At 46.3% G+C, this 26,073-nt stretch overlaps 2 protein-coding genes across 4 annotated transcripts in view; one reads left to right on the top strand and one right to left on the bottom strand.

The window, feature by feature from the left end:
- Positions 1–998: 998 nt before the first annotated feature.
- On the bottom strand, positions 999–24,890 carry GGPS1 (geranylgeranyl diphosphate synthase 1). Of its 2 annotated transcripts, XM_073560139.1 has the most exons (4): positions 24,727–24,864; positions 9,483–9,578; positions 8,417–8,487; positions 999–1,872 (listed from the first exon to the last, which is right to left on the bottom strand). In XM_073560139.1, the coding sequence occupies exons 2-4, from the start codon at positions 9,541–9,543 to the stop codon at positions 1,114–1,116; spliced, it is 891 nt and encodes a 296-aa protein (XP_073416240.1). In that variant the 5' UTR covers positions 9,544–9,578; positions 24,727–24,864; the 3' UTR covers positions 999–1,113. The 2 variants fall into 2 exon arrangements, with proteins under 2 accessions (XP_073416240.1, XP_073416239.1); XM_073560138.1 differs by lacking the exon at positions 8,417–8,487 and having other exon boundaries at positions 24,727–24,890.
- Positions 24,891–25,053: 163 nt separating this feature from the next.
- ARID4B (AT-rich interaction domain 4B) overlaps positions 25,054–26,073 on the top strand; it is a 449,596-nt gene continuing 448,576 nt past the window's right edge. Inside the window, exon 1 of one of the 2 annotated variants that reach the window (XM_073560137.1) lies at positions 25,054–25,718. The gene's annotated coding sequence lies outside the window, so the exon portion shown is untranslated. The remainder of the gene's footprint in view (positions 25,719–26,073) is intronic. The other variant, XM_073560136.1, reaches the window with a different exon arrangement.

Genomic DNA, 26,073 nt, shown 5'->3' with positions numbered 1-26,073 from the left:
CGTAGTGCCGCTCTTTCTGCTGCACTGTGGGGACTCATTCGGCTGGCTCTGCTGGAGCGAAACCGGGTCATCTATGGATGACATAGCTGCGCACCGCTGTAAGATTACCGGCGCTTCTTATGCAGCTCACCGGTTCCGCCCCTCTTTCCTTTTTTTTTTTTTTTTTTTTTCTCCTTTCGGCCATTTTTCTTCCCACTGCGCAGGCGCAGCTCTGCTGCCGCGATACCGAGCTTTCCCCCCTGACCCCGGAAGCTGATACTACACTTCCGGGTCGCCTCAGTCTGGGAGCGCTGGCTACCTCCCGACCGCTGCCCCCGGACTCCAGGTATCTCCATTTTCAATCCGCGCTATTCCTAGCGCCACCTCTAGCCACCCTTGCTGTATCGGGGGGCACGAACATCCCCGATGCTGTAATATGCCCCGTAATGCGTGCATATCCCTCTATGGGGATGGGGGGGGCGCGTTGCTCTGCCCCTGCCCCATTAAGTGAGCCTCCGTACTCCTCACTGAGGCCTCACCTGCATTACCAGCTAGGGGAGACCTCATCTCTTCCTCCCGAATGCTGCTTCCAGTCCTGGGGCCCCCGCTGCTCATATCATGCACTCGGGCGGCTTACCAGACCAGGTATCCTCTTCTGCAGGTTCCTTCCTAGGAACTGGAAACCAAACTGAGGGAGCCCGCCCCATTTATCTCTGTAGGTTTCCTGTTTCTAGGGGCGGATCCCCTCTCTCAGTGGGTGCTGTCGTGGCGAAGAGGAAAAAACAAAAACACAGATCTTGACAGGCAGGTTTTAATGGTTATTTATTCTTTTTACAGGAAGCAGTTATAGTTTGGAGAAGATCCCCAGGCCTAACTTGTAAACAGTGAAACCTCTGAGATATGCCACCTTTTTATCTAGGCCAGATTTTTTATTCAGATACATCCTACATATTTTTGCAACCCCAGAGGTTTCACTGGAATGCCTAAGTGGAGGGAAAATAATTCTAATGAAACCAAGATTGTGTTAATATTCTAAAAGCTGTTTTTTTATTTGGAATTTTACAATACAGCTAGAAATGCAAACAGTATGAATTAAAGTAATAGGCTTGTATTAATATAAGCAACTTGCTGTCACTAGGATGGATTTTTATACATACTGCTAAGTTGTTCTATTATTGAAACTAGTTCCGGGTTTCCTCCTAGAGATCTGATGTGTCCATAGGCTTCATTTTCTAATTCTCTTAAGGTTTGCTTTGTATATTCAAAAGAGCCCACCTTTTCAAGGTAGTGAACACAGTATTTCTTGATGTCTACATTTTCTGTCCTTTGTCGCAATATGTTTTGAACCTGAGTGCTTTCAGGCCTTGACCAGATAGCATGAATTGTAGGAAAGGAAAACTTGCCTTCTGTCAAATCTTCACAAAAGCTTTTGTTTTCACTATACTCTTTGGAGTGTAAATTTGCATAATCATCTCTGATTTGAAAGAAAAGTCCAAGAGTATTTAACAATGGCTTTAAATCTTTGTCATATGAAGAAAACAACTGCATTAAGCCAATAGCTAATCCAAAGAGACCCCCTGTTTTCTGCAACACCATCGCTTTATATTCTGCTTCTGTTGGACATGTATATGTATCTCTCCAGTAAATGTCTAAGCCTTGGCCACGATGAAGTTCAAGTAATTGCTGGGTAAACACATGGACAGCTTGTGGATGATTAAGAGTTAACACTTTCTCCAGACCAAGAAAGTAAACATAATTTGCCGAATTAATAACAGATGGAACCCCATATATGCTATGAGCAACAGGAAAACCCCGGCGAAGCTTGGAATTGTCTTCAATGTCATCAATAAGTAGACTGGCATTGTGCAACATCTCTGTAACTTCAATGATTACCTAGTAGTGAAAAAAAAAAAAAAAAAAAAAAATATTAATCCAAATGAAGATACCCAAGTCACAAACAGAAATTTTTATACAGGGAGATTATAAAAAGATTCATAGGGATTTGCATTCATTTTAATCGCAAAACATATCACTGTCATCAATATGCAATAACGTATCAAAAGGTCACATCTCCGAGTTTGCAACTCATGTGTGCAGACTCCCTTGTGACTCACCAGGTGGCAGGGCGGCATCAGATCACAAAATGGCGACTATGCAAGAAAAAGCGTTTTGCGTTTTAGAATACGAGACGTGCAAGTCAATTGTTACCGTGCAGCGAGCGTTCTGAAGACAGTATGAAAGTGACCCACCTTGTCACCAGAGCATTCTGCGGTGGCATCGACTATTTAAGGACACAGGAAGATTGTGTAAACGTAAAAGCCCTGGACGACGGAGTGTAAGGGTATGTGCACACGTTGAAGATTGCTATGCGGAATTTTCTGCGTGGAATCTGCACCTCTTGGCAGAATCCGCAGGTCAAAATCCACAAGTTTTTTTATGCTGTTTTCCTGCGGATTTAGAGCGGATTTGGCATGCGTTTTTACACCTGCGGATTCCTATAACGGAACGGGTGTAAAAACGCTGCGGAATCAGCACAAAGAATTGACATGCTGTGGAAAGTCGTAGTTACTTACCGATAACGGTATTTCTCTGATCCCATGACGGCACCACGGAGAGGGATGCGCCCTCAGGGACAGGAAACCTACAGATGAAAAAGGCGGTACCTCTCTCCCACATCAGTTGGTTTACAGAGCATTACACAGAACTCTCAGCTGCAACTCAAATGGTTATAAAAATCCAAAATTAATCAAAATTTACTCACCTTAAGCTTAATAGAGGCAACGTGTGGCTAAGTACTAAAGCTAACTAACTCACTCTTATGTGCACACCTGTGGGTGTGAAAGGGAGGGGATGTACGGGTGCCGTCATGGGATCAGAGAAATACCGTTATCGGTAAGTAACTACGATTTTCTCTTTCCCCCATGACGGCACCACGGAGAGAATTACAAAGATAGTACATCTAGGGAGGGTCCACCGCCTCCACAACCCTTTTCCCAAAGGTGAGATCTGAAGAGGAGGTCAAGTCTAGACGGTAATGTTTGAAAAAATGTAGAGGGGGGAAGACCAAGTGGCAGCTCTACATATCTGATCTATTGAAGCGCCGGCTTTCTCTGACCAGGATGATGCCACTGCCCTGGTTGAGTGGGCCCTCACGTCCTCTGGTATGGCCGCCCCGCAAGAGGAGTAGGATAGGGTGATGGCTTCTCTTATCCACCTCGCCAGTGTGGCCTTCGATGCTCTCTGACCGTTCCGAGGACGCTGAAAACAGACAAACAGAGCCTATCCTTCCTAATATTGGATCAGGCATCTTTTTACGTCTATAGTGTGCAACGCCTCTTCCGTTTTGTTTTTGGGATTGGGGCAGAAAGAGGGTAGGGAGATTTCCTGGGTCCTATGAAATTGTGAAGACACCTTGGGGAGATAAGCTGGGTCGGTTTTAAGAATTACCCTATCCTCCAGAATTTGCGTGAAGGGTGCGTGGGCAGACAGAGCTTGTATGTCACTAATGCGGCGGGCCGAAGTTAAGGCTACTAGGAGGGAAGTCAAGCGACATATATATTTTTAAAAGGAGAATTGTCTAGGCGTACGAAGGGAGATTTGGTTAGTGCGTTTAGCACCAGGTTTAGATCCCAGGGTGGGGTGGTGTGTAGAGGGATCGGCCTAGACCTACTTGAGGCTCTAATGAATCTCCTAACCCATCTATTTTTGGCTAGGTCATGGTTATACAAAGCCCCCAAGGCTGCCACTTGTACTTTTAAGGTGCTAGTAGCTAACCCCTTTTCCAACCCCTTTTGTAGGAATGCCAAAATCTTAACTACAGGGATTTCACCCGTTGGGCAAGAGCCTGACACTGACATGAACTTCTTCCACACTTTGCCATACGCTTTAGTGGTTACTGGCTTTCTACTTTTTAGTAGTGTGGATACCAAGTTTGACGAGAAGCCCTTGTTACTTAGGAGCTCCCTCTCAAAAGCCAAGCTTTCATGTGTAGGTTTTTTTATGTGGGGGTGATACACTGGTCCCTGGGATAGCAGGTCTGGAGTTTCTGGTAGAACCCAGGGATCGGTTACGGACATTCTACTCAGCCAGGAAAACCATATTCTCCGTGGCCAGAAGGGCGCTATTACCACTACCATTGCCTTGTCTTCCCTTATTTTCCTCAGTACTAAGGGAATGAGAGATATTGTGGGGAAAAGGCGTAGGCCAGATGATAATCCCAGGGTATCGTGAAAGCGTCTAGCGCTACTGGGCCCCCCCGGGGATCGATCGAGCAGAAGGTTTCCAGCTTCCTGTTCTGACTGTTCGCAAATAAGTCTATTTGTGGCCGGCCCCAGAGTTTCACGATCTGATTGAAAATTAACTGGCTCAGCGCCCACTCCCCCTGTTTTAGACGTGTCCTGCTTAAAAAGTCATTTGTGTCATTTTTTGAACCTTCGTCTGCGGCTGGTAACATTTCTGTTCGATTGAATTTAGTGTTATCCCCAAATACTCCTGTACCTGACCTGGTATGAATTTGGATTTGGGCAAGTTCAGCATCCACCCTAGGCTCAGTAGGGACCTCATTACTATGTCCAATTGTTGTTCGCAGTGTTGAGAGGTACCACCTATTATTAAGAGATCGTCCAGGTATGGGACTATCAGAATGTTTTGCTCCCTTATGTGGGCGATTACTTCCGACATTACCTTTGTAAATACCCTTGGAGCAATGGCTAGCCCGAAGGGGAGGGCTCTGAACTGATAATGTTTTAACTCCCCCTGAATCGTCACTGCCACTCTGAGGTATTTCCTGTGGTCTCTGTGAATAGGCACATGATAATATGCGTCCCTCAAGTCCAACACGGCCATGAAGCAAGCTGGGGGAAGCATTTTTATACAAGATTTTATCGTCTCCATTTTGAAGTGCTGGATCTCTAGAAATTTGTTCAGCCTTTTCAGATTTATGATCACCCTGTATGAACCGTCTGGTTTCTTGCGAAGGAAAAGAGGGGAGTAGAAGCCTTTGCCCCTGTCTTGGTAGGGGACTTCCTGTAATACGTTTTTCTCCCTTAGGTTCGCTATTTCTTGTTGTAGAGCCAACTGCTCTTGTGACGACCTTTGAGGGGTTATTATGAAAGAGTTGTTTGGAAGGGAGATGAATTTTAGTCTCAGGCCTTCCTTTATTATGTCCAGTATCCACGAACTTGCGGATATCTTCTCCCAGGCCTGGAGAAAGTATGATAATCTTCCCCCGACCCGGGGAATACCTTCATTGTGGTTTCTTGCTGTCGGGATTTCTGTTAAACATAAATCCCTTATTCTTGTTCCTTCTGTCCTCCCAACTTTCTTTGTTCCCTTTTGGGGGTTTCCGCCGCATAAACCTCCTGTTCCGAAAGGGACGTTTGTATGACTGGCTGGGGAACCCAGGAAAGGATTTTTTCTTGTCCCCGGCCTTGTCTAAGATATCGTCCAGTGTTGGGCCAAACAAGAATTCCCCCTCGCACGGGATTGCGCACAATTTGGCTTTTGTCTGCAAATCTCCCGGCCAGCATTTCAGCCATAAGGCGCGTCTTGCGGCATTTGAAAAGGCCGCTGTCCTGGCTACCAGTCTGGTTGAGTCTACCGACGCATCCGCCAGAAATGCTGCTGCTCCCTTCATTACAGAAACGGACCTCTATCGTTTCTCTCGGGACCTTCTCCTTTATTTGAGAATCTAAATGGTCCAGCCATATCATACGGGCCCGTGCTGTACATGTGGCTGCTATGGCTGGCTTTAGCCCCCCTCCTGCTGCTTCCCAAGCGTTTTTTAAAAAGGTTTCAGCCTTCTTGTCCATTGGGTCCTTCAGGGTACCCATGTCTTCGAAGGGCAGGGCAAACTTTTTAGAGGCCTTTGCGACCGCTACGTCTAACTTAGGAGCTTTGCTCCAAAAGGAGCAGGCCGGGTCGTCAAAGGGGTATTTCCTCTTTGGTGTTAGGAGGACTTTTTTGTCTGGTTTTTTCCACTCTCGCTTGATGAGGGAGTGGATTTTCTCATTAATCGGGAAAGCCCTCCGTTTCTTTTGCCCTCTGAACATTATATCTTGGGCCGTTTTCTTGGGGCGTTCGTCTACCAGCCACATAGTTGTCCTCACAGCCTTTACCAGGGCGTCCGTCTCCTCCATGGGAAAGCAGCTGCGTCCCCCTTCAGATGATGATGAAGAGGATTGGGAGGATGATGAATCACTTGAGTCGGATAGTTCGTTTTCCGACTCACTGGTGCTCGACTCTGGGGATCTATGCCTCTTCGACCTGAGTTTTTATTAACGTTCTGAGGTCTAAGGCAAACCTCGGGGATTCTTCCTGTATTGTCTGCTCTATGCAGGCCGCACAGAGCTTTTTCTCCCATTTAGGGGGTAGTTCCTCCGTGCATATAGCACATACCACATGTTTAGATTTGGTTGTGCATTTACGCCCCTGCAAAAGAAAAATTAATAGTCGTAATTTAGCAGACAGCATTCACAGAGTTCACTCACCCTCCTGTGGAACGAATAATACCGTCTCAGGCGTAGGGATTATCTCCACTGCTGCATCCACTTCTGGCTGCGCCGCGATCTCGTGTGACCGCTGCTGCTGTGCTGCTGGGAAGAGTTGCGCTGGCGCTGTTCTTGGATTTGCTGAGGTCCCTGCTTCGGGGACCGCCGCCGTGTCTCCTTCTGCGGTTTCCCACTCATGGTGACCGCTTTCTTTTTCCACTTCCCCCCTTTTTAAACTTTAGAGGAAATTTTTTTTTTTTTTTAACTTAAATTTCCCGCCGCCGCCCCCTTCCCAGGGATCCCTGCGCTCCGCCGGAAGTACCGCGGCCCGCCGGAAGTCTCGCGCATGCGCACCGCCAGATTACCCAGCGGTGCACTGCGCGTCCCCCATTAAAGGAGCCGACATGGCGCGCACGCACCCATCCCCCGATGTACAGCGCGTCCGGCGCCGGTTTCTCGCGGCCTCCCGGTCGCTGCACACGTGGCTCCGGTGGCCGCCGCCGCCCCCGCTGTATGCCGCAGAGGCCCGCCCAGTTCGTGGCTCTCGGTGGGCCCCCACCTCCGCCCCGGTATGGCAGGGTCTGCTATATGGCCCTCGGTGACCGCCGCCACCTGCCTGGCCCCTTATGATATCGGCAAAGCTCTCCTGCAGTGACCGCCGTCGCAAACTGCAGGAGGCCCCCCTTTTTTTTTTTTTCCCCCTTTCGCTGGGATCAGCAGGCTTCCAGGATTTCTTCACTGCCTTTCCCCACTCACCCTCAGGGCCCGCCGGCCCCGACGGTGGTGCTTCGGGGGGGGGGGGGGGGGGGGAGAGCCTATTCAAAGCCTCGATCCAGCCGAGGCAGGGAGCCCCGCTGCCTATTGCCGGTCTGGATCGGTCCCCGGATCCTGCGACGACTCCAGGTACGCGCTGTAGGTTCCCCGTCAGGGACAGAAACCAACTGATGTGGGAGAGAGGTACCGCCTTTTTCAGCTGTAGGTTTCCTGTCCCTGAGGGCGGATCCCTCTCCGTGGTGCCGTCATGTGAGAAAGAGAAAAAAAACGCTGTTTCCCGCGCAGATTTTTCCGCAGCTTGTGCACAGCAGTTCCCCCCCCATAGAATAAGATTGTACTGTAAATCACTTGTGGATCGGCAGCAAATCCGCAACGTGTGCACATAGTCTTACTGGCGAAGCAGTGGAGTGGATTCAAGAGACCTTAGCACGTAGTCCACAGAAACGAACAAGTCTCTTCCTATTCAGCAAATATGTTTGAGTGAATCAGGACCAAGCCACTTTGTAAGTTAATGACCAGGCCTTAATTTTGCAATCGGACCACTGTCACTTTATGTGGTTATAACTTTGGAATGCTTCAACGGATCCCGCTGATTGAGAGACTTTTTTTCGTGACATATTGTACTTCATGTTAGTGGTAAAATTTCTACTATAAGACTTGTATTTATGAAAAGGGAAATTTGTCAAAAATTTCCAAACTTATAATTTTTGTAACCTTAAATCAGAGAGTGATGTCACACAAAAGTTATTAAATAACATTTCCCACATGTCATCTTTACATCAGCACAATTTTGGAAACAATTTTTTATTTGTTAGGAAGTTATAAGGGTTAAAAGTTGACCAGCGATTTTTCATTTTTCCAACAAAATTTACAAAACCATCTCCTGTGCGGTCATGCTGTGATCGGTCAGTCACATTGACAGACCGATCGTAGCATTGCGGGTGCGGGGACCGACAGCATGGGTGCCCGCACCTCTTGCCGTGCCTGTCAGCTGTCTATGGGGACTCTCAATTCTATATATGACAGCTGTCGGCACTGAACTGTCACTGCGTGGTTACATGCAGTGACAGTTCAAATGCACGACAGGCATAGCCCGTCATGGTGCGGGAACTTACATCCTGCCATGACGGGCTATGCACGTCAATGGACATTAAGGGGTTAAAGTAAATCCATACCTGTGTTTTATCTTCTGGGACATTCAACCAGTGGTTGAAAGCCTGAGACAACTTTGTCCTGATCTGCTTACCTGGGAAAAGACAACAAAAAGTTTATCACAGTCTAGCAAATGTATTTTTCCCCCCTAGAAATTTGTACAAGTTTGTTACTTAAGCCAGTAAAAATGTGGTTTGATAAAACATGTTAAGTTGCTTTTCTTTCGCCGGTCAACAAATCATTAGTCACTTAAAAGAAGTATTCTTATTAGCTTTTCCCCCACTAAACCAGTGTTAGGGTCATACGCACATGCGAGAAACTCGGACGAGTCTCGCCAGCCAATTGGATCGGAGCGATCAGCTGCATGTATTTCTATGTATTGACATGCAAGACTCGTCCGAGTTTCTCGCATGCGAGTATGAGCCCTTAAAGTTAGTGTTGTGTCCGTGTGCTAATAAACTCACCGAACGCTGTCTTCGCCAGTATCCCAGTGCTGGTCCAGTCCTCTTCAGAGTCAACCAACAATGATACAGATGCTCGAGATTACACTGCACTCTGCATGACCTGGCAGTGACTTTTACAATGCAAGCCTATGGAGCATCAGAAGGCTTACATTATAAAAATTATGGGTCACACATAAAACACAGTGATCTGGAGATTCTGAGTTTCCATATAGTGTGACAAGAGTAGTGGAGTGGCAATGGATACCAGAAAAGACAGTGATCGACAAATACATTAACAATACACTAGCATTAAAAAAAAAAAAAAAAAAAAAAAAAAAAACACAAAAAGTTAAATGCGAGTGCTTCTTTAAAAGCTACCCATACTCGTTGGATAACAGGTGGCTGAACGCTCATTTTTATTTTTTCAATAGCAGTCTCTCCAGAAACCTGCATTAGAGTTGAGCATACTCACTAGAAGGTCAGCAGATTCAGCAAAGCAAAGTGGATTGTGACAAATTTTGTCTACTCATGATGCGGGACTTTAAGTGAAGAGGCTTTGACGCACACATCCACCAAACTTGCTATTGCATAAAATATACATATTCTATGCAAACAAAAGAAAATACATGAACACACAGAAAAATACCTGGCAGTTGAAGCAAGTATTTGTAAGGTTCAAGCAGGATTCTTTCTGAGGAGCTGGCCATCTTATTGTTTTATCTAGTGATGTGTGAGAAGGAAACTGGAAAAAAAAAATAATTTAAAAACACACACACTATAGAAAACAAGAATTAAGAAATTAAAGTCACTCTGTAAAATATGAGTAGTGGCTACTATACTAATTCTACAGTGTAGTTTTGGTAAGTGACAAGTGTGGAATGCAAGAATATCACACCTTACCCAGACTGTTTAACCCCTTTACCCCCAAGGTGGTTTGCACGTTAATCACCAGGCCAATTTTTTTTTACAATTCTGACCACTGTCACTTTATGAGGTAATAACTCTGGAACGCTTCAACGGATCCCAGTGATTCGGAGTCTGTTTTTTGTTCCCCACAACATATTGTACTTCATGACAGTGCTAAAATTTGTTCGATATGACTTGCGTTTGTGAACAAACACTGAAATTTGGAAAATTTGGCAATTTTCAAACTTTTAATTATTATGCCCTTTAATGAGAGATGTCACAGAAAATAATTAAACAACATTTTCCACATGTTTACATCAGCACAATTTTTTAAACAATTTTTTGTTAGGAAGTTATAAGGGTGAAAATTTGACCAGCGATTTCTCATTTTTCTCCCATCAAAATTTACAAAACCATTTTTTTCCCTTAGGGACCACATTACATTTGAAGTGACTGAGGGGTCCCAAAAATTTTACATTAAACCCAAAATTCTTTTTTTATTTTCACAAGTGTAACAGGAGAAATTGGACCCCAAAATTTGTTGTGTAATTTCTCCTCAGCATGCCTATACTCCATATCTGGGGAAAGATCACTGTTTGGGCGCACGGCAGAGCTTGGAAGGGAAGGAGCGCCATATGACTTTTTGAATGCAAAATTTGCTGGAACAATTAAAAAACACCATGTCATGTTTGGACAGCCCCTGATCTGCTTAAACAGTGAAAAGTGGTTCTGTCTGAATCACTTATTTCAGAGATTTACACAGAAACCCCTGTGTAAGTGACCAGCGCAGGATAAATGTGAGCCAAGCCTCAATGCAATCTTTAGGAGGCAGAATGAACAAATCAACAGCAGGTGAAGAATTGGTTTTATTTATTTTTTACGCTGTTCCTTGTGCAGTTTAAGTGATTACGTGAATTATTTGGGTTGGTGCAATTACAAAGATACCAGATTTATATCAGTTTTAGGTTTGGCTGCTGTCACACACTAAAAGACGCTTTTAAATTGCAAAAACTATTTTTGTATCACCATATTTTGGGAGCTTTAATTTTTCTATATTTTGTCCAACAGAGTCATGCTAGGGCTCGTGTTTTGCAGGACAAGTTGACTTTTTTTTTTTTTATTGGTACCATTTTCGGGCACATGACGTTTTTGATCGCTTTCTATTCCTTATTTTTGGGAGGCAGAATGAACTAAAACCAGCAATTTTTTTTTTTTTAGGTCGCTCCACGTTTGGTAAAATTGATAGCTTTATTCTTTGGGTCAGTACGATACAACATTAATAGAATTTTTTTATGTTTTGGCACTTTGAGGCTGGGTTCACACGTAGCTGAACTCTCGCGGAAATTACCGCGAGAATTCCAGAATTCCATTCAGCGGGAAAATCGCATTTTAAATTCCCGCGATTTTCCCGCAGAAAAACTAGCATTTTGCAAGCGTAATTAGCTTGCGGAATTGCTAGCGTTTTCCAAGCAATCTGGAGTATCGCTTGGAGAACTGATTGACAGGTTGGTCACACTCGTCAAACAGTGTTTGACGAGTGTGACCAACTTTTTACTATTGAGGCCGCCTATGTGGCCTCAATAGTAAAAAATAAAAAAATATTGTTATTCTCACCTTTCGACGTCCCGCGCAGCCGTCCCACCTCTCTCCACGCTCCCGGTCCTAGTAATCCTTTGCGACAATTACTGCGATGACGACTGTTCTCGCAGGATCGCGACGTCTCGCGGTCATTCGCGATGACGTCGCGCGAATGACCGCGAGACTTCGCAATCCTGCGAGAACGGACGTCATCGCTCGCAAAGGCTTACTGGGACCGGGAGCGTGGAGAGAGGCGGGAATGCTGCGCGGGATGTCGGAAGGTGAGAATAACAATATTTTTTATTATAAATTCTATTTTTTACAGGGATATGGTACCCAAAGCCCGGAGGACAGTCTCCTCTCCTCCGGACCGTGGGTACCATCCGCAAATGTTCTGCTTACTTTTCGCATGGTGTGCACAGCCACATGCGGAAAGTAAGCAGAACAATGCATTCCTATGGGTGCGGGATCGCCGCGATTCCGCGAAATTAATGAGCATGCTGCGTTTACCGCAAAACGATTCCGCTGCGGTAAAAACCGCAGCATTAGCACAGCATTGCGTAATCCCATAGGAATGCATGGGATGCTTATTTTTCGTGTTTTCGCGGCAAACACCACGTGTGAACTCAGCCTAACACAAAAACTACATTATAGAAAAAATTATTTTTGCATCACTATCTTTTTATTTATTTTTCCACTGATGGAGCTGTATGACGCTTGTTTTTTTGCAGGACAAGATGACCTTTTCAGAGGAACCACGTTTATTTATATTTGTCTTTTTGATTACATTTTATTCCACTTTTTGTTCGGAAATAGGATAGACAGATGATAAAGCATTGTTTTTGCCTTTATGTGTTCACTAAACAGGTTTATAGGCCGGGTCGTTTCAGATGTAGCGATACCAAATGGGTGTACCGCTATTGTTTATATATTTTCTTATTTCAGAAAAAAATATTTATGAGTACTATTTTTACTTTGTCCCACTATGGGACTTTCACTTTCTGCAGTCTGATCACAGTTATAAAAGGTATAGCAATGCAGGAGAATTGCTATACCTTATAGACTTTCAGCCCTGCATACACAAGTTAGTTTGATCTTGCACTGTGCATGATCCTCTGCCTGCTCCTGAAATGCTGCGGTCGACTTTGATTCCAGCATTTAGGGGGTTAAAGTGTCAGGAGCGGGGCAGGACTACTCCTGGCACTGAGTGTTGGGTGTCAGCTATCAGAATGACTTACACTCGGCGGCAATCACGTGTGCACAGCATCTGCGTGCGCAAAATCGCCTAAACGTATCCATACGTCCTAGGTCTGTAAGTATCAGGCCACAGGGAAGTATGGATATGTCTAAGGTCATAAAGGTGTTAAAGGCATTTTTGGGATGACAGGCTCCCTTTATCACCCCTTCACACCCTTTGATGCAATTTTACAACTCGGTCAGGAAGGGGCTCCAGCATACTCACGTAAACTTATGTAATTGTAGTCCTGTGGGCACAGGAGCCGTTACAACACGAGCGCTGCCGGGAGCTCAACTTAAGTAAAAGGCAAGCCTTGCCTGCCACAGCCCAAGTAGGGTTACCATTACCTCATTAGCAATTAGAGGAAAGGGTCACACATTATCTGGATCTCCCCATTGTACACTTCAATACTTTAATTCCATACACTACAATATATAGGGCTACCTGTACCTCATACCTCCGGCTCCTAAAAATTATTGGGGAAACAGATCAGGAAGGAATCATTTGCTCTTTGACGGGAGATAGGTGTACAAGTACAACTAAAATTTACAAGCCAAATATCTGGTCCTCATCCCTCAGTTAACCATGTGACTTATCAAATGTACTATTTAACGGTCTCATTAAGCAACTTTGATATCAGAGGATTGTTATAGGCAATACTTCACATGAAGCCTCTTAATCTGCAGAGAAGGTTGAGTTTCTTAACACAGCTTACTGTTGCTTTTGGCACTTGCAATTTGATATTTTTCTTCCTGCCTTCTGCTTGTTGTTGACAGCTGACTAGGAGAAACCTTAGGCTATGTTCACACGTTGCGGATTCCGCAGCGGGTTTTCCCGTGCGGAAACGCAGGTAAAACCGCAGGTAAGGTGACCTGCGGTTTGGTCTGCGGTTTCACACCTCTATTATGGTAAAGGTATGAAACCGCTGCGGAATCCGCACAAACAATTGACATGCTGCGGTTTGTAAACGCGCGGAAAAATCCGCACCGTCAGCACAGCGTTTTTGAAACCCCATAGGGTTTCATTGTACTGTACATGGTCAGCGGAACTGCTGCGTTTTTGCAGGGCCAAAACCACTGCGGAAACGCAGCAGAATCCGCAACTTGTGCACATAGCCTTAGAAGCTATTCATATAATACACTGAAGATTCTGCAAACAGCACAGACATAATTAAAGGGGTTGCCTAGCCTACTACTATGACACCAATAAAAATAAAAAAAAAAAGAGAGCCTATACTACACTCCCCTTCTGTGCTCAGGCCATTTCAGCGGTGTCTGCACTCGCTCTCCCCAGGGGCTCTCGTGAGGTGTAGCGAAACGTGACCCCGGCACCCAATCATATGTGGAATCACCGTGAAGAGCGAGTATACTCGTTGCTCGTTTTCCCCAAGCATGCTCGGGTGTCCTCTGAGTATTTTGGCGTGCTCGGAGATTTAGTTTTCGTAGTGTCAGCTGCATGATATGCGACTGCTAGACAGCTTGAATACATGTGTAGTATGCCTGTTTGTTAGGGAATTCCCACATGTATTCAGCATGTTTATGTCGCAAATTATGCAGCTGAGATGACGAAAACGAAATCTCCGAGCACGCCAAAATACTCGGAGGACACCCGAGCAAAGAGTATACTTGCTCATCACTAATCACCTTGCCCCGCCTACGTACGGATTGAACATGAAGAGGAAGCCAGGGATCAGCTGCAGCCTGGACTTCTCGTCATGTTCAATGGACAACTGATTCCAGCGCTCACTGGGTGCCCGGGTCAAGTGTCAAAACATCACACGAGAGCCCCGGGGAGAGGGCTGACACAGGATGCAAGTAAAGGCTTTTTCATCTTATCAGGGCAAATCAGTTATTTCAGGAAGGGGATGCTATTAAAAAAAAAAAAAAAAAAAAAAAAGAAAAAAAGTGTATTTAAAATGCCTGCCAGTAGAGATGAGCAGATCTTTTGATAATACAATTTGCCATGTTTGCAGAGATCTCCCCCTCAAAATTAATTTCATAATTGACTGAGCCAATTTTGACCTTAATGACCAGGCCAATGTTTACAATTCTGACCGTTGTCACTTTATGAGGTCAAAACTCTGGAATGCCACAACAGATCCCACTGACTTTTTTGTGACATACTGTACTTCATGTTAGTGGTAAAATTTCTTCAATAGGATTTGCGTTTATGAAAAAAAAAAAAAATAAATAAAAAAAAAAAATGGAAATTTGGCAAAAATATTTGACAATTTAGCAATTTTCATGTCCTTAAATCTGAGTTATTGCACACAAAATAGTTAATAAATAACATTTCCCACGTGTCTACTTAGCACAATTTTGGAAACTTTTTTTTTTCTAGTAAGTTAAGGGTTATAAGTTGACCAGCAATTTCTCATTTTTGCAATAAAGTTTACAAAACCATTTTTTTTTTTTTTTTATTTAAAAAAAAGGGACATCACATCACATATGAAGAGACTTTGTGGGGTCTGTATGACAGAAATATACCCAAAAGTGACACCATTCTAATAATTGCACCACTCAAGGTGCTCAAAACCATATTCAAGAAGTTTATTAACTCGTCAGGTGCTTCACGAGTACTAAAGCAATGTGGAAGGAGAAAAACTAACATTTTTCACAAAAAATTTACTTTAGACCCCAACTTTTTTTTTATTTTCACAAGGGTAACAGGAGAAACTGTACCACAAAATTTGTTGTACAATTTCTCCCGAGTACACCAATACCCCATATGTGGGGAAAAATCCACTGTTTGGGCGCATGGCAGTGCTTGAAAAGGAAGGAGTACTGTTTGACTTTTTGAACGCAAAATTGTATGGAATCGATGGCGGGCACCTTGTCATGTTTAGAGACCCCTGATGTGCCTAAACAGTGGAAACTCCCCCCAAGTGACCCCATTTTGGAAACCACATCCCTCAAGGATTTTATCCAGGGGTATAATGAGCATTTTGACCCCAAGAGTATGGCACATAATTAGATAACATTAGGTAGTCATATTGAATTAGATTTCGAACTGGGGGAGGGGGGGGTAGACCATCGCAGTGACAAAAATGAACTAATAGGAAAGATTTCTTATTGTTGCTGGGAACCAGCCGGCAGATCTCGGCAGGCGCACTGCGATTGCCGTTTTCTTCCAGAAAGATGATGAGGAGGGCTAGGGGATGGAGCAGCACGACCTGAGGATGGTGGAGGTAACGGGAGGTCTCGGGGGGGACCCCATTTCTCTCTTCTCTGATATGCTAGATCATATCAGAAGAGAGACAAATTAATTGAATACTTGACTTGTGCGATCGGTGTTATTCAGTGAATAACCGCATTCACGTGACAGAGGATCATAAAAAACTAACCCGAATCATGTTCTCCTGGGTCTCAGCCAGGGCTGTGGAGTCGGAGTCGGTGCTCATTTTGGTGGAGTCGGAGTTGGAGTCGGTATAAAATGGACCGACTCCGACTCCTAAAATATATAATAAATTGGGTACAGTAATTCAATGCAGGATGTGCTGAATATTTTTTCATAGGAATTTGGGAAAGTTATGAAATGTCCTATAAATGGCTGTTCTATTCCTGATCTAAGGCTACATTCACACACAGCGTTTTTCCTGTGTTTTTTGAGGATACGTTTTTCAGCTGCAAAAGCTGATCATCTATTTAAAAATCCGCATCACCTGAAAGGTTTTTGAGCTCATAGATAATGTTTTCAATAGCAAAAGCAGATTAGAAATCTGCTCTATCCATTTATCCATATCTGTCTATCCATATCGTATCTGTACCAAAAAGAATGAAAACCGGGTAGTACACCAATATACCGGGTGAGTCATAAAGGACGGACGTTTTTAAACTAATCATAAAATCGTTAAATATTTATTAAATATAAATGTATTCACAGATTTGGTTACGTATACTAATAGCATTTGACAAATTCAAGTGTGGAAAACAACATCTGCCATGTGGTGGCCATTATCAGTGATGCATTTCCAAAGGCGTTCTTGGAAGTTGGCATCAACACGTTCCAACACAACTCTGTCGATTTGGGCAACTTCCACTCGAATAGCTTCCTTCAGTTCTTGTAATGATCGAGGCTTAAGCTTGTATACACGTGATTTGAGGTGACCCCATAAGTAATAATTGCACATGGACAGGTCTGGGGACCTAGGAGGCCAATTAATATCGCCAAACCTGGAAATGATGCGACCAGGGAAGAGAGGGCGAAGAACGTTCATTGTTGCTCCGGCTGTGTGGGCCGTTGCCCCATCTTGTTGAAACCACACACTAGAGATGGGGATATGTTGCCGTCGTAACTCAGGAACAAAGAAGTTATTTATCATGGCAATATAACGTTGTGAGTTCACGGTAACAGTATTGCCATTATCGCCTTCGAAAAAGTACGGACCGATCACGCCATATTTGCCCATAGCGCACCACACCGTTACCTTAGGGCTGTGCAGCGGTACGTGCCGTTCGTGGAGCCCCCGGTGGTCGTTTGTTCATTAGTGTACCTTGTGTACGGAGTGCTTCAACCCAACGTAGGATAGTGTTACGAGCGGGAACAGCTTGATTTCTGTGAATATTGAAATGACGCCGAAACTCACGCTGAACGGCTGTGATACACTCATTATTCTTGACAAAACTGTCGTACGCAAAAACGCGATGTTCTATCGTCCACGGCACCATAGCTTAAACTGAAACTAAAATAAAAACAATGCTTTCACCTCACAAACATAACCCCGCCTCCCGCACATCTCTACCTCCACCTGGTGGTGAGTTATAGCCACTTCAAATACATCCGTCCTTTATGACTCACCCGGTATATTCTGTTCTATCTAAATATCTTGATTATGGGATCATAAAAATGATTAAATGTCTGAGGTTCACATTGTACTACAACAAATTTTTCACTTAAATATAAGCAATATGTGTGGGAGTCGGAGTCGGTGTAAGGGAAATTGAGGAGTCGGAGTCGCAGGTTTGGCTTACCGACTCCACAGCCCTGGTCTCAGCTACCCCAAGTAGCTTGAGACCCCAAAGATTTTCCAACGCTGGGAGGCACTATACCCTTATATCTCAGCGCCGCTAAAAAGCAGTACTGAGGAATAAGTACCCTTAGCCTAGGTTCACATTTATGGTTGAGTACGCAGCGTGTCATCCGCAACCTCATGCAAACCCATGCGGACAATTGACAAGCGCTATTTTCCCGGCAAATTTTTGAATTTAAACAAGCCACGCCCAATGGGCGTGACTTATGTAAATTCTTGCGTATGCAAAATGCAAAGTGTACACGTGCTTGCGTACACATGCGTTCCCATAGACTTTAATGCGTTGTTTAGATGCATTCCTTCCGCAAGCGTATGGAGGCGGCAATTTGCAACCTCCAAAATCGCAACATGTTGTGTTAGCCGCGCCGCACAACCCGAAAACGCATGTGTAAGCAAACGTGGTCGAACGCATACAAACGCATGTACCTGTGTCCAATGTTAAAGATAGGAAAACGCGACGCATGCAGATGAATGCGTCAGAAACTCTGCGGACACAACCGCAAATATGAATGCAGCCTTCACTGCTGCCGTTGAAAAGCATAATACTGGATCTCAGATACAGAAACCATATTTTTAAAAGGACAGTCCAAAGCCTAATAGCACTGTTGCAGGCTATAGCCATAGGAACTCTAACTGACATTAAAACAGAAAACATGGAGCATATAATCCACAAGTCACAAAAGAATGTATTTTTAATAAAAAATTATATAGTATACTACAAGGCAATACTTACATCAGAAAAACTTATCAATGACAGAACTATTTAATTTAGATCTTAGGTGCACCAAAATATGGTGTATCGCCACAGAACACAAAGGGAAGTAGCCTTAAATTAGACTAAGTAAATGAGTAAAGCGACAGTGCAACTAGTTAAAAAGCGAGAAGGTACAGCAGCAAACTCATAGCACCATACGGGTGAGGTACTTCATGATATACAGGTGCTTCTCACAAAATTAGAATATCAAAAAGTTAATTTCATTTCTTCAACACAAAAAGTGAAACTCATACCGTATATACTCGTGTATAAGCTGAGATTTTCAGCCCATTTTTTTGGGTTGAAAGTCCCCCTCTCAGCTTAAACACGAGTCATATATACCTGGGGGGTCAGTGGGGGCAGGGGTGACACAGATCATACTCACCTGTCCTGGCACTCTCTGCAGCCCCCTCGCTGCTCCACTGTCTCCCTTCCTGCCTTCAGCGGTCACGTGGTATTGCTAATTAAACTCATGAATATGCGCACGTGACCGCTGAAGGCAGGAAGGGAGACCGTGGAGAAGCGAGGCTGCAGAGACGTTCCAGGACGGGTGAGTATAGCGATATTCACCTGTCCTCGTTCCCACGCTGCTCACCGCTGTCTGCTTCTTCCTGTGTCCATGATGTTTAGCCAGCAGGGGGCGCGGTGACGTGGTTAGTGCCCGCTGTGCCCTCTGCTGGCTGAACAGTCACTATCAGAGGACGCGCAGACAGTGGTGAGCAGCGATGGACCCCGGACAGGTGAATATCACAGGTGCCGGGTCCTGAGCAGGAGAGGAGAGTATGGCATTTTTTTTTTGCAGCAGCATATGGGAGCATATTCCACAGAGCAGCATATGGGGGCATATTCCACAGAGCAGCATATGGGGGCATATTCCACGGGGCAGCAAATGGGGGCATATTCCACCGGGCAGCATATGGGGGCATATTCCACCGGGCAGCATATGGGGGCATATTCCACCGGGCAGCATATGGGGGCATATTCCACCGGGCAGCATATGGGGGCATAACCTTTATGGAGCATTATATGGGGCATATTATTCTATGGAGCATTATATGGGGCTCCTGATTCAATATGGATATTCAAAAACATTTAACCTACTGAAGTCTCAATTAATTTTACTTTTATTGGTATCTATTTTTATTTTTGAAATTTACCAGTAGCTGCTGCATTTTCCACCCAAGCTTATACACGAGTCAATAAGTTTTCCCATTTTTTTGTGGCAAAATTAGGGGGGGGGGCGTATGGAGGCGGCAATTTGCCACCTTCAAAATCGCAACATGTTGCGTTAGCCGCACAACCCGAAACAACGCATGTGTAAGCAAACACAAACATAGGCCAGAAATTTACTAGACTAGTTCCCTAGTTCAAAGTAGGATTGATGAGTAAAAAATAATTTACGTTTGGATTTGGAGTCTATATGTGGAGTATATAATCTTTGGGCAGTCAACCACTCCACTCTATTACCACTAGTTTGATCGGCTATGTAAGCTGCCTCAGAATCTTTCAATCGTTGCTCTATTTCGTCATCCTCCCCCGACGTCACCAGTTTGATGTAGGAGATCGTGGAAGATAGGCAGCCCCTCAAGTACGCCTTAAGGGTATCCCAAAATAAATTAACATTCCGGGGTTCGGGGTGGGAGGACACGAAATCAGCCAGAAAGGGTTTAATTTCCATGTCATCCTACTACCTGGTGGGCCATATTTAAGTTTAAGAATGATTGGGCTATGATCTGAAATCCCTCTACTCCCATGCTTAATACTATCCACCCACATTGCCAGACCAATAGATCCAAAAATGTAATCTATGCGAGACAAGGAACACTTAGTGGATGAATGACAAGTATATTCTCTTATCTCTGGGTGGCGCGTTCTCCATAGGTCCAACCATCCACTACCTTCTATAAACTGTGATAATGGGGACACAGCCGCTGCAGGGGTCCCACCTTGTGTCCCATCATCCAGTCTCAATCTGTCAAGGCGATTATTCATAACCAAATTAAAGTCCCCCATACAAATGACATCTGCGTCTGGGTAATTCAGAGCAAAACTCAATGCTATCTGGAGAATTGATGTGCCTGCTGGAGGGGGATTATAAAACACACAGAATAACATATTTCCTAGAGTTAGTCAGTGCATACACAAATATGAAGCACCCTTCAGAGTCCCTCCGCGCCTCCCGAACCTCCCATCTAACGTCCCTATGTATTAGTAATGAGACACCCCTGGAGTAACTGGTGTGAAATGCGTGTATAGACCACTGAACCCATGGTTTTTGTACGCTCCAAACTGTATCTCTGGTCAAGTGCGTCTCGACCAGAGCCACAATGTGAGGGTGACAGTGCCTGATTTGTGAAAATACTTTAACCTTTTTCCGGGGGGGTTTGATACCCCTCACATTCCATGTCATGTATATTAATTCAGAACCCATCTTCACCTATCTGGACATGTTGCGTACCGGTGCCCAAATAGAACCCAGAGACATCACATAGATAGTAGGACTTCCATTGGCTGCAACTTCTACCTAAGTAACATTTAAAGCTAAAACTAAATCTTTTGAAAAAAAGAAAACAAGATATAAACCTAGTAACATAGGAGCAAAGTCCCACGCTCCTATTAAAAAATAAACAAGGGGATACCATCACTGATCGCAGTGTCCGGTATTGTAGATATCTGGGTGCTCGCCAGAAGAGCTCCGATTGAGCCTGCAATTAAGGGATCCAGACGAAAGTATACACACTAGGATTCCTTCGCAGGAGATCCTCTATGGGACCGCAGCCACTCGGTACCCTCCGTTGGATCCGTGAAAAACACGGAGGAACCCCCGTGGACCACCCGAAGCCGAGCCGGATAAATCATGGAGTATACAATGTTCTATTCCCTGAGCCGCTTCTTGATGTCGATGAATTGTGCACGTTGCTTCTGGAGTTCCATGGAGAAGTTCGGGAAGATTGAGATCACCGCGTTGTTGTACTTGAGGGGACTCTTGTCGTGCGAGGCGTAGAATGGTGTCTCTGTCTTTACAGTTGAGGAGACGTGCCAGGAAGGGTCTAGGTGGGGCTCCCGGTGGCAAGGGCTTGGTGGGAACCCTGTGGGCTCTCTCAACTGCGAACACCAGGGAGAATTCATCTCCCAGAGAGGTCTTAAGCTAGCCCTCTAGGAATTGCTCAGGGTGCTGACCTTCAGAGTGTTTAGGCAGACCGATGACACGGATGTTATTCCGGCGCATTCTGTTTTCTAGGTCGTCTGCCTTTTGCCTCCAGGCTTTCATAGATCCTGCTACCTTGGTTAACTTAGCCTCCCTAGGCGTAATGGTGTCCTCCACCTGGGACACTCGTTTCCACCTCCGTGATGTGCCCCCTCATGGCCTGCATATCATGACGGAGTCTCCTCACCTCAGTGTAGACATCCTCCATTTTCTCCGTCAGGGATGTCCTAGTGAGGGAGATAGCCTGCATCAGCTTAAGGGTCATTTCTTCCCGTTTGGCCTCCTCTCCACCCTCTGGGGGACGATTTTTACGCTGAGATTGTGAGGGGGCATTCCGTAGAGATCGTGCACTCTCAGAAGGGTCGGGTCTGACAAATTCCTTTAATTTTTCTGCTGCCGTCGATCCTTTAGATCGATTCATGATTAAGAGCAGTGGAATACGTCAGTAGAACTGAAATTGTACAGTCCAGAAATCCTCCCGTTTCAATTATATACACAGCAGGGATCAGTTTATTTATTATTATAGCCCGGGAGCAGAGTCTGTGCAGACAGAAGATCACCAAGGCTCCTATGGCAGGGGGGAGGGGGAGGGAAATCCACCCCTAGAGACAGCAGCAATGGGAGGGGGAGCAGGTTCCCCTACAATAATGGCACCAGCAGGTCAGCTAGTCAGTGCAGAGAGAGGGAGTAATGCAGGGCCCGTTTTTCAGGGCACTCACCGCATACCCCTCCTATCCTCCAGGATACAGGTCACTATCTCTGCAATGCTGCAGCGTTGGAAGTTGGACGCCGCGCTCCCTCTGATAGAGCGCACGCCCAAGATGGCCGCCGCTCCCCGCTGTCCGCCCCGACCTCTCATTCCGCTCACCGGAGCCGTCCTGTGCCTCTCCTCAGAGTCCCCGGGGGGGTCCCAACACCAGCGGACACCCAGTGCCGCCAGATCCAGAGCAATATATAGGCGGTATGTTCAGGATGTATGGAGGATAAGCAGGAGCTCTCGCAGCGTGCGTCCTTCCCTCACCACCGCATAGCCACGCCCCTCTTCCATAATCATCAACATTAACGGAAATAAACACTTGAAATAGATCACTCTGTTTGTAATGACTATATAATATGAGATTCACTTTTTGTATTGAAGAACTGAAAAACTTTCTGATGATATTCTAATTTAGTGAGAAGCACCTGTATATTGTACGATCAGTAAAATTCTGAGTAACATCCCCGGTAGTGGTGAGACGAGTCATATCATGAATGGCTCTTACCCATATCCATGTCTGCGGTGTCACATGCACCCCGATGAAAGGAGTATCGGCCATCATTAAGGGGTTAAAAAACCTCTGATTTCCTAGAAAATATGTTTCGAACACAGAGCTCGCCTTGGAGGCAATTGGAAAGGATTTGAGCTCTGTAATACAAACTGCCTTTTTCATGTCCAAATGACTTCCACCTATCTGTCTAGGGAAAAACAAGTGATGACCAACAGCGTATTTAACTACACCCTGCAGTATCAGACGCTAAGGCCACGTTCACACGTTCAGTATTTGGTCAGTTTTTACCTCAGTATGTGGAAGTCAAAACCAGAAGAGGTACAGTCAGAGGAAAAGTGTAATACAAACACATGGCCTTAGGTTACATAAAAGACTGAATAAACATTCAAAATAGTTGTCTCTCTTTGGGGAGTCGGTGGCGAGGGCAGATGCATGCATTGCTGTTTATAGAGATATGGTGCAAACAGAGGCAGTGACATTTTCATACAGTTGGTTGCACCAATCATCCCTGTTTGGATTGTATAAAGAGGTTTGCTAAACGAAGGAGTAATAGCTTGTTTCAGAAGCCACCTAAAAATTATTACTTTAATAAAGACAAGACAGGCGGACTGTAATGGTTGGAATGTGAAGTAATGGCCTCTATTTTCAGAGCAGTTCCTTGGGGGTACAAAAGCATGAGTACATTTCCCAGCATTTGTAGTAGTTAAAGACATTGGTCAGTAGAGGCGTGCAATAGCATGGCTATGGTAAGAGCAGCATAGTAGGGAGCCAATATAGCGCAGGCAAGGGGATGCTTGGCAGTGTAGGGACAGCAACGGCAGCCGTACTACAGTATAGAGGACATGGTGGACATGCCCGACCATACCCAGGGTTACATTGCCCACCTATGCAGAGCTCCACGCCCACCCACCAACACAGAGCTACACGCCCACACCCCTTCCTATGCAGAGCTCAACGTCCACCCACACCCCTCCCCATGCAGAGCTACACGCCCGCCCCCACCCCCTCCCCATGCAGAGCTACACGCCCACCCACACCCCCTCCCCATGCAGAGCTACACGCCCACCCATGCAGAACTACATGCCCACCCACACCCCTCCCCATGAAGAGCTACACGCCCGCCACACAGAGGTAAACGCCCACACCCCTCCTCAAACAGAGCTACATGCCCACCTACACCCCTCGCAGCACTACATGCCCACACCCCTCCCCACACAAAGCTACACGCCCAGCAACACCTCATGCAAAGCTGAATGCCCATCCACGCAGAGCTACACGCCCACCCACACCCCTCGCAGTTACATGCCCACACACCTCCCCAAGCAGAGCTACTTGCCCACACCCCTCAGAGCTACATACTCACCCAAGCAGAGCTACACACCCCTCTCCATGCAGAGCTACACGCACACCCCGCAGAGCTACACTCCCACCCACGCAGAGCTACACTCCCGCCCACGCAGAGCTACACTCCCGCCCACGCAGAGCTACACTCCCGCCCACTCCACATTCTTCTAAAAGAATCATTATAGCACCATTTATTCCATGGCGCTTTACATGTGAGGAGGGGTATACATAAAAAAACAAATGCAGTCATTTTAAACAATACAAGTCACATCTGGTCCAGCAGGAGAGAGGAATCCCATACTGCTGATGTGAGCAGAGCCCTTTACTGTGATTCCCTCAGCTCCATGCACCCAGTATTCCTGAAGCGCCGAACAATCCCTCTAACTACACACCAGCTAGGTCAGGCTAGAAGTTCCTACTCCTGTGCTGCCTGCTCACGTCACATGTACAGCCACCAGAGCCTGCATCCGGGTATCTGCCCCAACCACCCTCGTGTATCTGTTCACTCACATAGGAAAAGCCCAGTGTTACACCAGTGGGATGTCAGAGTAGGACCTGTAACTCACCCGCCACGACTCCTGAGAAGTTCCCGCACACTCCACACCCGCCTTCCACATTAGTGGAGGCAGCGCTCGTTCTTCTGACCTGCGCATGCGCAGTACTATGGAGAAAATAGCGTAGATGAAGAACGGAGCTTTTACCGCACAGGCTTGTGGTGTTTGCTCCTGGGACTTGTAGTTTATGTTAGCCAGCAACATGTTCTATTAAGCGCGGCCGTCTATTCTGCATCGACTACATTTCCCATGATACTACAGACCCTTCTGCGTAGAACCAATGGCAAACGTAGGCGGGGTCTCTTTGCTGCCCAATGAGAACACTGCAGGGGCGGACCTAACGCTGACAGTTAGAGAAGTCGCTGGGTGGAGCTAAGAGGCTTGGGATGACGGCACGACTCGGTGTGTGAGGTGGGAGGGGGAGAAGCGCTCGGCAAGACGCGGACGAGGTCGATGGTCGCGCATCTCCTGTTCTGTAACCTTGCGCTTCCGCAACTAATGGATCTACATTAGGGACCGGTGGTGGAGCAGGTGCGGCATTGTCTGCTGCAGAGCGGAGGGCGCACGGCACGGGAGAATCCGGTGACATGTAATGGTCACTGGCCCCGCTCCTCTGCACGGTGCAGGAACAAAAGGGAGGAAACAGCGATCAGCAGCGGGGTCCTCGTCAGTGCGGAGCCTCCCGGGGGGCCTCCGAGCCGTGTGCCCGGGCTGTGACACGGGAGCGGCGGGGCTGCCTCCTCCATAGCGGGCATTCCATGTGAGGGCAGCTGGTGCCCGGGCATCCTCCCCATCCGAGGCCTGCTGCACCGAGCCATCACAGCTGGCAGCCGCCGCTCTGCTCCACCCAGGCTGCTGCAGAACCTCTTACCGGGCCGAGCTCTGCTGCTTCTGGTCGCCATGGAGCGTGTGTGATGAGGCTGGAAGTTCCCCGAGCTGCTGCCCATCATTGATGTACCAAGTGTCTGCCGGCATCTCCGGAGCCCATGGCCGGGCACACACCAGTAAGTGCCGCCAGCCCTTTGTTTACTCGCTGATCTGTGTGTGCGGGGACCGAGGCGTCCGAGCAGTGTCACTGTGCTGATGGTGGATGGCGCCTGTGCTCGGGGTGTGGGAGCTGCCAGCATAGCGGGCACACGCCAGCCAGTGCCCAGGTTCCCCCATAACAATGGCCGGCCCCGGGTGATGTACCTGCAGCAGTGGCCGGTCCTCCTCAGCCCATTGTATGGATGGCCTGGATTTACACACAGTGCAACATTGTTTCCCTTTACACAAGTGCAGTAACTTTCTGTCCACACAGCCCTAACCAGGCCTATAGGAAAGTGATGCCAGGGCAAATCCGCCACAAAACTGCACTTT

The sequence above is a fragment of the Dendrobates tinctorius genome, unplaced genomic scaffold, assembly GCF_039654945.1.
Source record: "Dendrobates tinctorius isolate UK_male_01 unplaced genomic scaffold, ASM3965494v1 ptg000293l, whole genome shotgun sequence".
NCBI classification, from domain to species: Eukaryota; Metazoa; Chordata; class Amphibia; order Anura; family Dendrobatidae; genus Dendrobates; species Dendrobates tinctorius.
Note: the sequence above shows the minus strand (reverse complement) of the source record. Positions and strands in the feature narration are given on the sequence as shown.